The sequence below is a fragment of the Tripterygium wilfordii genome, chromosome 13, assembly GCF_013401445.1.
Source record: "Tripterygium wilfordii isolate XIE 37 chromosome 13, ASM1340144v1, whole genome shotgun sequence".
NCBI classification, from domain to species: domain Eukaryota; kingdom Viridiplantae; phylum Streptophyta; class Magnoliopsida; order Celastrales; family Celastraceae; genus Tripterygium; species Tripterygium wilfordii.
The window spans coordinates 12,666,434-12,679,053 of NC_052244.1; the positions used below are offsets into that span (position 1 = coordinate 12,666,434).

Sequence of the window (12,620 nt, forward strand, 5' to 3'; positions counted from 1 at the left end):
AAACACAGTGGTCAACATGGGATTTCTTTGACTGACTACATGATGAGACGAAGACAGAAAGAAGGTTGCAGGAAAGGGGAGTAGCCACAACTGCTCTATTGACAAAATTGGAGTTTTCTGATTTTATTCTGATTCTGAAAAAACCATGCGTGCCTTGAGCGCAGAGCAGACAATACCTCAAAATGCGACCAAAAACAGTTTAGGTAGGACGACTACACTAGCTTTTGAATTTCAGAGCTAAAGCCACCTCTCTTGCCTCTTTCACAGAAAGAGTAGGTGCTCAGAATATATCTGGGTTTCTAATTTGTTCTTGGCAATTAAAAAATGTGGCCATGTTTATAGTGCATGATCTGATTGAACTACCATTGCATTCCTTTTCAATAAAAGTGTGCTGACCACATCACAAGATTGGTATATGATTTTCACATCGGATGCTATTATAGAAATGAAAACTGATGTCTCCTATGATGGTTCACCACATGTTGGCAGTTGAGTATACTTTGCTTTGATCTCAAGTACTTTTTTCTCTTGTCGTACTCTTCTGCATTCTGCAGTACAACGCGGATATACCAATTCTGGGTTCTGGAGATGCTCGGAGTAGTTCATAGGTTGAACCATTCCTGACTTTTTTAACCGAGAAGTGAGAACATACCATATTAGTTTGTCATTCAGACATCCGATATGGATTTAAACCCAGATTGTTCAACCCGCGTACAAAAGTTCACACTAACGATAGGATAAGTGGGATCAAGTACAACACATGACCACAAATGTACTGCTCTAGTGAAAATCGAACTCAATACCCTTCCACCCTAGCTATCTTGACAACTAGTTTTGGCAAAAGAGGCATAACATATTCTAAACCCATACTTGAATGTCAGAATATATAAAATTCCAGCAAGGCCAAGTTGAAATTTGAGTCCATGTAAAGCAATTAAGAGTATACTCCACATGTACAAATTAGCACTTCGAAACATCTCCAAATCACATGGTCAATTGGGGTTTTTCAAACTAAATGCTTACTTATATAGAAGATTGGGGAAATATATATCTATAACTAGGTTAAAAGTAAGAAATCCAGCTTGTAAATTTTATGGTACAGGCAAATGCACTGAATGTTAATCCATTTCCTTGTGTAATCAATTCTCCATGGCGTCAAGAGAGAAATATACAACCTTCAATATAGCTTACCACCACAGGTCCACAAAGCCCTGAAATCACCATAAGCGTTTTGAGAGTATCTAGTGTACAATAGGCAAACTCTCAGTTCCTCCGAATGACCTCGACAAGCGTTTCCATGGGGCGGGGCAGTAATCTTTAACGGTTTATTCTTAGGGCATCCAATATTAAGTATCCAAACGGGCTAAGAAAGAAGACATGAACAATCTAAGGAAATCTCTCGTGTAATATCTGTTACCCATAGTTACTAGCTCAATCAACATGCGGATACTTTCAATATTATGAAATGTGATCATATGGATATGAATTGATCTCAAATTTCAGAGACCCTCGAATTGCTTTGGCCTATTTGCTATTTCACACATTGTGTAACATAGAATGCAGTTCCTTCAATATATTCTTCAAGCAGTTGCTCATTATCAGTCAGCATTCTAAGCAACACCTCATAGCCTTTCTGGTTGGCATATTAGGATCCGCTATAGAAGAGCTACAAAATAAGTTACTATTATTACCTCTGCAAGGATGACAATTGAAAACCTTGGATGGTTGTACATGAAGGAGGAAGTAAAACCTTTGCAGATGCCAAACATTGAATCAATTCTTCTACCTGATGTCTCAACATGAAAACTTCTTCAGCTACTTCATTCGTAACCTTACCTCCTAATATCCTGGAAAAATAATGAAAGGGAAAATTTGAGTGAGATGAATGTCAAAGGCTAAAAAAAACTGATATATACAACAATAAAATGAATATTAAAGAGAATGAACGAAATGCTTGTACTTTCCTCCTACAGTTCAAATCATGCTTCTTACCTTTTTGTCAATATAGCAAATCTGACCTCGTTAATATGTCTACTATTTATTGCTACGAAAGAAATTTTCAAAATTTCAATTTCCGCTTAGAAATTTATATGGAGGGGGGAGAGACAGATTCACAAACTAACCTTATTTGAGATTCTGCACCGTTACTACAATCAGAAAACAGCACCTTGATAACAGGGTGTAGAGATATCTTTGAAAATGATTCCATTTTCTCTATGCCCCAACAATCACCGCTATAGCACCATGAGTTTGGATTTAAGAGAACAATTTGAAGTATGGTAGATTTGGTGGTCAAGTCCCTAACAACAGTCCTAAATGATAACTCATATTTTGCATTTTCCAGCAGCCGATTTGTGAACATTTTTTCCAAGGTGTATTCCCTGTCAAGATAAGCAAATTTTTTGTTCGTTAATTACTCCTGATCAGACACTAACATGATATCAACCAGAAACAGAACTACAACCATGTCCTTTTGAGAAAGGCTTGTCCAAAAAAAAAAGACTAAAGGTACTACATGCGTAAATTGCACATCGCTATACCTGAACAGATCACTGGATCCACCAACCGAAGAAGTGGAAATGTAACATTTGAAGAGCTGAATTCCACCACCCATTGGTATCTCACCATTACCACAAGGATAAGCCCCAAGCAGAGATGAACACTGAGGGCAGATAAATTCTATCCACTTGATATCCGTAGAGAGATTAGAGGATCGAGCCATAAAAACATTTCCAAGGAAGCCATTGAGGAAATACTTTTGACTAGCTGTAAGCTCTGTGTTATGTATGATACTTTGGTTTCTTGTAGAAGTTTCATCAGCATCATTTTGAACATCACTTGTTGCACCACAACATCCTGAAGCAGATGCCAAGGTCTCCGAGAAATTTGATACGGGTGACAAGCAACATGATTGGTCGCCACTACTTTCTTTTCCATTAGCTTCACATTTGTGGCTACTAATAAGGTTTCCATTAACACAATCATTGAACCTTAGTTTCCAATCATCATACTGCAATCCTGCGTCTTGACCATGACAGTTTGTGAGTAGCCCATGATTACTTGCAAAATCTACCATATCCACACTTAACCCATAGTTTCCAGCAGCGTCTGATCCAGGCTCATTCTTTTGGCTTCCATCAAAGCTTTTAATCTTGAATTCCACAAGATCATACTTGTGGAGTGTAACAGTTGCTGAGTTTAAGAGGCATGTACCCTCAGCACAATTGTACAAATTTGCATACCTAGCCACCAGCTTCTCACTTATGCCTCCAAATGAACAACAACAACCTCCAAACCAGTTGTCAGCCACATCGTTCCAGTCTACAGATGGCATTTCCACAAACTGTCTGAAAACATTCATTGAAACATAAAATAGAATATATATATATATATAGCAGTGGTCCAAAAATAAGAGAAAATAAATCCCGTGTTAGCTAACTAACTTTATGTCCACTATTTTTCTTAATTTTTTAAAAAGATCACAATCACTATATAAGCTTCTATCTGATCAATATAGCTGAACATCCTGAAGCTTAGTGATAATTAAACAAGATAATTGGACAAAACTGGACTTCAATCAAACAAGCAAAGGAAAGAAGAGTTGTACCTATACAAAAAACAATTGCCAAAAGACTGTGCAATGGTGGTTTCTTACAAGTAAACTACTCAGGAAACTTTGTGAAATTGGAATTAAAGCAAATAAAAAAGGAACTAACAATAGATAAAAATAAAGTAGGCATACACTTACCTAAGAGGACTCTTAGTCAACCTAGTCAAGCAACTTCTGCAGTAAAAGTGCACCCCATCTGCTGATGATAAACTCTTGGTGTCTGTACAGATCATAAGATGGATAAGCAATGATTCCCTTATACACGGATAATGAACAAAAATGTCTACAGAATAGCAGGGTCAATATCAAAATAACCCAACAAATGAAGGTAAGAAAACCCTAACTTTATCTTATAAGAAAATTAAAAATGCAGCAGGTAATAGAGTAGTTGAAACAATTCCGCCCGCATGAATCCACCAGTTCAGTAAAAGTTGAAAAACCGACTAAATGTTTGCATTAATCGAACTCACCATAGTCCATCGAGAGCGGTTTAACCTCATCCCCTACCATGTTCTCTCCATCAGATAAATTCAACACAGAATCAAATCGCAAAACAATTTGATGATCGACAGGAAGTAGCAGCGCTAGTTTAAGTTCAATATGATCATCAAGCGCACTAAAACGGACCGGAGCTTCGGGGTCGATCAACACCCTTGGAATGGGAACCCTAAGCGAGATTGGCTTGACGTCTTCATCCCCTGCCCAGTTCACTAGCAGAAAGAACTTTGGGAAATCCAAATGGACCTCAAGATTCTTGCAGTGAACGGCAGGATTTGTATCCGCGTTGAATAGAAATAATCGGAGCGTAGGGCTGTGAGACTGGGCTTCCCATGTGAACCGCCAATTTCTAGGGTTTGCGGGCGCCATTGTTCTCTGCTTTGGTTCGCTGTCAGTCTGTTACCCGCTTAAGTAAAAAAAACGGCTAGTCCCATCTCAATTTCCCAAAACGTCCTTGGGCCAAGAAAATTCTTTGTCAAGACTTTGATAATAAGGGCTTTAAAAATGGTGGGCCGAAACCCTTGAGCTATTTGGGCTCCTGGTAATTCCTTCAAGGCCCGAAATTTAAAATGTCCTATGATTGGGCTGAGATAGTCCTAGGAGCTGGCTCCTTAATTTGCCCTAGAGTTGTGATGAATGTATTTAGTTGAGAATTGTCATATATTTTTTATGTTGAATTTGATTTTTATTTCGGACAAAAGAATATATGGTTAGATTCGTCAACTTAAATACTACACATTTATTTTTATTTTTATTTTTAAGAAAAATTTTGGGCCCAAAATGAAACTACAACAGACTCTACTGTAATTTACCTACATAGCTTGGGCACTCGTATTTAGTCTTTATTTTTCATAAAAAATTAATTTACAATGTTTATATGTGGTGTGTTTGATAGAATCATATATGTGCCCCCTTGAGAACAAGATAGCCAAATATTGTCAATCAAATGTATTGTATTTTTTTGTAGAGGTTGAGATGTCATTTTAGTTCTCTTAATGCATGCGTTGGCCGAAAAATAGACATAATGAAAATAAAATATCTAGTTCCAGAAAATATTAAAAATCGACCAAGATGTGATGTGACAGACAAAAAAGACTAGACATAACTTAAATTATTAAGATGATGACAGAAAACATATTAGTTTAACCTTTAAATATCCGATATAAATCTAAACTCGAGCATGCACAAACAAAAGTTTTTTACTTTACGATAGGATAAGTTGAGTCAAAAATTAACGCGTGATCACTAAAGCGATTGTTCCCGGTGAGAATCGAACTCGGGACATACCTTTTGAATCTATACAATTTGGTTCCAGAGAAATTTATCTCTACGTTATCACCCATGTTGTTAACATTAAAATACTTTCTCCTACCATATAGTTCAGGACTTAGTAGCATGGATTATCTAGTTCTTGATTTAATTTGATCATAGTTAGGTCAACAAATTCGAACCCCACCACCTTCTTTTTTTTCTTCCATATCTCAATTAGCTGTATTGGACTTTCTGTCTAAATTGGTTGGCCACATGTGCTTTTCATAATATATCTTCTAGCTTATCATAAGGAATATTAGTGAACCTTAACTCTTTTTTGAACATGCATGCAATTAAATAATGTTACATATAGATAGACATATATTGTGAACGACTTCATGCCTAACTTTTCCACTTTAATTTTTTTTTTCCAATTTGTGTATGGTGGGTGCTTGAGTGTATCATATATTTGTCTTGTGGGCTTAATATTAATATTGGCACTATATAAAGTAATAATGGCCTAATTAGAGTAGGAAAGTTTGGAAAGTATTGCGTCACCAACTACTTTTTTTTTTATGACTAGAAACCATGGGTTAATTTCATGCGGAATTGATATAAAAAAGTTAAACTTGAGTCTCACAATTGGACTGATTCATTAGTAGCCAACTCGGCCACCCTGAGTGGTTTACCAATTATGTATTTGATGATGCATGAGATTATGTATGCTGAAAGCCTTACTTTCAAAGTAATCCATTTTAAACAAACAACTCTCCCATGGCATGCACCAACGCATATGATTACACTCTTTATTAAATAATATTAATTATCTACATCTTTATTTATAAAAAATATTGAAAGGATCCCATTTACACCCAATAAGAGAAGCCATGCATAAACCCAATAATGTTAGCATGATCTCATCACACTATTTTTTGCTATTTTGTCTAATTTCGCATCATCACCTTCAATCGTTTTCTTTCTTAACCTTGAAAAAAGACAATTATTTCAATTTGGTGATGGCATGACCTTTGGAAAAAAAAAATGGAAGAATCAATATCGCCTATTAAATTACAAGTTTCTATCATATTAGTGATGTGTTTTTGCATCTAAATGTATTGTCGGTTCTATGATGCCTTTACGAACATTCATACTCTCTCTCATGGTCTTATTTCAAGATAGACTCCCCTACTCGAACCCATAACCTCTTTACCTTGAAAAACTGAGTACCCAAGTGGCGAGCCAGTTTGGCTTGTTACAACTCTTAAACCAAATTTTCCCTTGTCATTGTCTCTTATTTTCTATATTCGCAATTAACGAAAGATTGCCAATTTAATTAATCACATTACAATACTATATTTTATTAAAGGGTGCATCACCAAGATTAGACAACCAAACGGGGCAAAAACTAAAAGACATATAGATGGATTACATGAATCAGTACATAATAGGCTGTTGGTTTACACACACAGAGAGGAACTCCAAGGATTCATGAAGAAATCAAAGCTGCCAATCTGGTCATCAAGACTAGTAGTAGTACTCTCTTCAGCCTCAAAAAGTCCATTGCTTATGTTCACAAAACTTATGATCTCATTGAGAGACTGCAACCTTTGAGTGAGTTCAGCCATTTGAGCCCTGAGAACAGAGTTTTCTGCTTCAATGTTGAGGTACAGTTGAGTAGTCATGTCCATGGTCGTCAAGATCTGGTTATTATCCTGTCTCAAGTGACCCACCTGGCCTATCAGATCGTCAAGGTGTTTTTGCTTTCGCTGTCGAGACCTCCGAGCAGACTCGCGATTGGAGAGTGTTCTCTTGCGCTTTCTCTGGTCCATGACCTGCTGCAGATCCTCCTCTGAACTTGAGTTCCTCAGCGTGCTAAACCCTGAAGATGTCCCACTGGAAGAAGCCATAATTATATAGTACTGATTAACCAAAATTAAAACAGGAAGACAAAATATGGTGCAAAGCCCAGGACCCAGATGGAGATTAGTTGATTGAAGAAGAAAAAAAGCGATTTGAAGAAGACCCAGATGAAGATCTGACGTTATTTTATATTGAATCAGAAGAAACTAATCAAGGGATGGCAAGCTAGTTCATGAAAAGACGTAGAACCAGTAGAGGAAGACAACAGAGAATGATTGAACAAGATGGGTCCTGCGCCTGAGAGTGGAGTTGATCATACACCCAGAAAGGAGGATTTCAATGAGTACTGGAGACATGGATCTCGAACATGAGAGACAACAAGGTATGCATGAAAGGTGTTTGACAAAAAGACAGAACTTTCAATGGAAGAAGGTGGGTCTGAGTCTGAGAGCAGATTTATATGTGCAAAAAGAAGTGAGAGGAACAGAGGAAGAGATAAGGGAGAAGTGAAATCAATGGGGAGGAAACAGATAAGAAGCGGAAGAGGTTTCTGTGGGTGTTAATGGCAGAATATATAGACCAGAAATGACTCTTGGAAATCAATAAACAATTGAGAGTTGGCTTTCCCGAACCAATAATTTAAAGAAAGTAAGCATAGGGTCATGTCTACGTTCACGAGCATGCTTGAAAGTGATTTTCCCAAAAATAACTTCACAATTCCAATGTCATATCATATACTTGGGGACCTGTATTGTTAATTTAGTTCCATAAAATGTTAAATCTGGATCATGTAATACAACTTTTGGCAATAGAGTTGTCACGTTTCAACTCAATTATCGAATGTTTAAACGTTCAAACATGGAAACCCAAAGTTGAAAATTGTTCTAATATACACACACGGATAGATTTCTCACTGTTCGGGCTGATTCTTATCAACTCTTTTAGTTGCATTAACCCTTTAACCTGCTAATGCATACTCTAACTTTAGATCATGGAGTCAGGCGGTGCTGTATTTTTTTAAAAAAATGGTAATAGTGGTTTCTGGCTGGCTGGACTGTGTAGTACGTCTCAGCTGCCGTACAAAACCACGTGTATCAAGTCAGAAACAAAGGCAGTTGGCCCCCCCGCCTTTTTTTAAAAGAAAGTTGCAGAGAGGGGATCTGGTCTCTTGCATCAATGGAGGGACACCCCATTTGTATTTTCCTTGTACGCAGGAGGGGCATTGCATGCGCGAGATTGATTAACATATTTGGACAATATACCTTGAAATCATGTCATAAGCTTAGTTAATTAATTACATAAGGTACATGTATAATCAATTATTTGTCGGTCATTTTTATTTTTTAATCAATGTGACATCTAAGGCTTGTGCTTCTTAAAGCAATTTTTAAGACTTGTAAAAAGACTGTACATCGGTTTGGTGTCAGTCAACAAATGTGGTTTATAGTTGTGAGTACAACCTAAAACTTCTTTTGAAGGATAAAGCTATGCGGGTTTTGGACCCCGAGCGTGACAATAATTCAAATGGATTAGACCAAATCTCACTCACCTCATTCATCTACTTTCTATCTCCTCTTTTTCATCCCTCTCAATTTTTTCAAATTATAACATCACATCGAAACATATACTCAATCCTAATGACCTCTTGTGCAAACCACATGTTGGGTCTCGCATAACCGAGCCCACAAGTACGGTAGAGTGTTGAAACTTGTAAAAAATCTCCCATCAATTTGTTGTAAGCCAACAATGTGTTTTATAAGTGTGAGCCCAATCTTTAACACTTAAGTCACTTTTTAAAAGACAAAGTCACATGGATCTTGGACTCAGAGCATGAACAATACTTCAATTGAATTGGGTCAAATCTCTCTCACCCCGTTCTTTTACTTCTCAACTCCTTCTCTTCCATCTTAATTTCTTCAAATTATAACAGCAACCCCTAAATCAAATGCAACTGACGCAGGAAAGTACAATTAAAATTGCACTCTCAAATAATATTTTACTTATTTTTGTGTTTTCCACTTACCATTGCTTTTTTGCTTGGTTGGAGATGAAAAAGATGGAAAGGCTCTTTACCAATCCTTAAAGCGCACACACACCTCTTCAAATATCGTATTTGTTTGGCTAAGGAAGATTAATTAACTTTGTTAGATGCCTTATTCTATCAACCATTCTTTTTTATATAATTATTCCAATTAAAGAGAATAGAAATATGAGAGATTTTGGAGCATCTTTGAGTGCTTAAATTAAAGCTAATTTCCACTTAATTAATGGATTTACTTTTGATTAATCAAAGCATTTCGGATTTTCCCAAAGAAAATAAAATGGTTGTTTCAAAGAAAACACAGGCATCTCCCTTTCTTACATTTTACCGTTGATTGCAAAAGACCGTGTTGTGTGCTGGAGGTGAACCGGTCGGTTGGTCATTGGTGGAGTCAAACATGACCAAATACCAAGCAACGTGTTTCACATGCCCAAATCAAACCTAGAAGAGTCAAAGTCTTAGCATACATACATTCTTCTTCATGGTGAATATAAGTGGTAATTAAACGTTCTTCTGGAATTTATGCTAATTAATCACACACACACACACAAGTACTTCAGCATTTTTGTATGAGTGTGTAAATACTATGGGATCAAACCGTGTGAATTCGGGAGGCCGTCAGTTCGAATTCTCACTAGGCGCAATATCCTCATGGCCACGCGCAAGGCTTTGGCCCAACTTCACAAATCGTCAAGTGGAAAATTTCTATGCACGCCCGATTTTAGGCCATGTCGATTGTCGAATGCGGAATGTCCAAAGTGTAAGTTTGTATATTATTGTTCTTGATTACCAAAAATTTTTTTATAAATAAGGAATGCTTGGATTGCTATGTTTCGTATGACACTCAAGTTATCTGCTGAGCCGTTCTAAAATTATTTTATTGTTGATGTTCCACAATTGAAGGACACACTGCGACAATGGAAACCTAAAGAAACAAAAAAAATGCTGCAATTCTATCTCAGGCTGATCTGCTTACCAAATTATTGAAGATCGTGGCTAGTAAGCTGTCAAATAAATAAATAAATATATATATATATATAAATTCTCCTATAATGTCCTAAAATGAAGTCTTAATTTTTAAGGTTCAAAATATTTTTTAAATTTGGGAAAAAATTTATTTGCATTTTGAAAGGTTTTACGAATTAATGATATATTTTTTATTTGAAACAAAAATTAAATTCAACATGAAAAGTGCATGATAATTTTGGATAGTTGGATATAAAACAAAAAGATATTTCATACATTTTTAAAATTGCATTTGATTTTTGTTTCGAACAAAAAAATATCATGTTTATAAAACTGATCAAAATAAAGAAATTATTTTTTTAAAATTTTTTAAAAATTAAAATATCATTTTAAGATCTCATACGAAAATTCCTGTACAAAGAGAGTTTAGTTGGAGAACAAAAGCATATGCTACTATGCTAACTCTTTATATTAAAAGGAAAAACCTCATCATATCAAGATTCCCCTCATCTTTGACTACTTTTAAATTTGAAGATTATTATCTTATTAATCCATTCCCCCTATCTAACTCTTTCTAGTTTCAAATACAATGAACTTGTATCTTCAAAGAGTTTATTGTATTTGAATTGAAATTATCTTGAGAAAAAAAAAATACAATGAACTTTTTTTTGATAAAAAAAATTACAATGAACTTGTCCATATCTAGATCATATTTTTCAAGGCTTAGGTACTCGTTTTAGGTTGCAATATCGTATGTCGGTTGCTAAGGTTTCTATGTTTTAGGAGAGTTCTTGAGATGACTTTTGTTACATCTCTCCTTCCGTGGTGAGAGGCTATAATTATTTTAGTTAAAATTGGTTACAATTCCCCTCCTAAAAATTATACAAAATGTCACAAAACTATTAGTTCAGCTATCCACATGTGACATGACATTCCAGGACCACCGAATATTTTCTCGTTCTTTCTGTCTTTTTGGTTCGAAATATTCTTTTAAACAAAAAAGATGAGAGTGTTTCATTATAAGTTTATAACGACCATTTGATCATGACATCTGTGGTTCCTAATTTAGGACTTGATTATCGATCAAAACTGGTTGATTACATGAAGCAACTAATTAATTACAAAATTCAAGTACTGGCTCTCTTGGGCCGAACAGTTACATTATTGAGCACGACGAGTTGGGCTCCTCGTACCGGCCCACCTGATGGGGATACGGGGAATGGGCCATTAGTTGGCATACGGGGCAGGTGTAGGGATTGTGGTCGAAATGGGCAGCCTTATATTCGGGCTTTGTCTCTTCGGGCTTCTTCTTCTCCGCTTCCTTTTTCTGGTCCGGCTTCTTTTGGGCCTCTTGTTTTTGGGGAGCAGGAGGAGGCCCAATACTCACCACTTCAACGTTCTTGCCTGCTTTTCTTGTTCCGACAATGATCTCGTATGGGTCTGCATCTCCGGTCACCGTTAATGTCCCCTTAGCTGCATCAATTTCAATTTTATCCACCCCTGAAATAGATAAGTAATAGAACACTCAGAATTCAGGATGTTAGGAGAAATAAATTGAAAATCATTCGGCGATAGTATAGTGGATTATCTCTTTGAACTTAAGATTTATAGTGCCAAAGATTGAGAGTTCAAAGTAACCAGTTGGGATATTTCTTTATGAAATCATGATTCTATGGACTTGCTCCACTTATGAGACCTTAGCCACATGGGCTTTTAGCCTAATCTTACCTATCGCTAGTATGACGAGGCATGTTGTGATTGCCTGAGGTTTACACCTGCTCCACTGTCCAAAGGACATGTTTGGTTGGACGGTAGTCGGTTACCAAAAAAAAAGAAATAGATTGAGGTAATTGTTAGAAATCCAGCCCAAAACAAACCAATATTGTTCATTTTGGGTCAAAAGCATGAAATGTTTTGTTCTTCTTAAACCGTTGTCATTTATTCTTAAACTCAGAAAACGCGTTGGATATGTGAGAGTGAACCTTTACTTAAATTCCATTTGGTTAGGTTATATCAATTCGATGTGCGATAAATTATTAACAGTAAGTGAGTGTTGTTATGTATGTACTAACCTTGTAGTTTAGAGACTGCTTTGAGGAGCTGCTTCTTGCACTTTAAGCATGAAATATCAACCTTCAAGACTGTTCTTTGAACCATGGAAGACCTATTGTTTCATTATAATGGCAAACTAGATTTCTGTTATTTAAGAAGAATTAGTCTTAGGAGAGCCGGTGCACCCAATCTTTGGTTTGTTCACCACCCTAGGCAAATTTTGTACTACTTGTTCAATTGTGCTGGTGTAGTTGTCTTATTAATTTAAATAAGAATCTTTATGCCTTGGAAATTCAACCCATTAATTTGTACTCTTTGAATTTGTCTTTCTCAATTTAGTTG

General features: G+C 36.3%; 3 protein-coding genes across 3 annotated transcripts; all 3 read right to left on the minus strand.

Annotated features, from left to right (window-relative positions):
* Positions 1-1,497: 1,497 nt before the first annotated feature.
* On the minus strand, positions 1,498-4,512 carry LOC120011774. The gene is made up of 5 exons (XM_038862893.1): positions 4,081-4,512; positions 3,749-3,830; positions 2,541-3,347; positions 2,124-2,381; positions 1,498-1,847 (listed from the first exon to the last, which is right to left on the minus strand). Exons 1-5 carry the CDS (start codon positions 4,475-4,477, stop codon positions 1,688-1,690), a joined length of 1,704 nt encoding a protein of 567 aa, XP_038718821.1. The 5' UTR covers positions 4,478-4,512; the 3' UTR covers positions 1,498-1,687.
* A 2,189-nt stretch (positions 4,513-6,701) lies between these two features.
* Positions 6,702-7,798, minus strand: LOC120011704 (bZIP transcription factor 44-like). The gene has a single exon (XM_038862803.1). The coding sequence runs from the start codon at positions 7,264-7,266 to the stop codon at positions 6,817-6,819; it is 450 nt and encodes a 149-aa protein (XP_038718731.1). The 5' UTR covers positions 7,267-7,798; the 3' UTR covers positions 6,702-6,816.
* Positions 7,799-11,382: 3,584 nt separating this feature from the next.
* Positions 11,383-12,424, minus strand: LOC120011825 (heavy metal-associated isoprenylated plant protein 2-like). The gene is made up of 2 exons (XM_038862952.1): positions 12,299-12,424; positions 11,383-11,726 (listed from the first exon to the last, which is right to left on the minus strand). The coding sequence occupies exons 1-2, from the start codon at positions 12,381-12,383 to the stop codon at positions 11,383-11,385; spliced, it is 429 nt and encodes a 142-aa protein (XP_038718880.1). The 5' UTR covers positions 12,384-12,424.
* Positions 12,425-12,620: the final 196 nt, after the last annotated feature.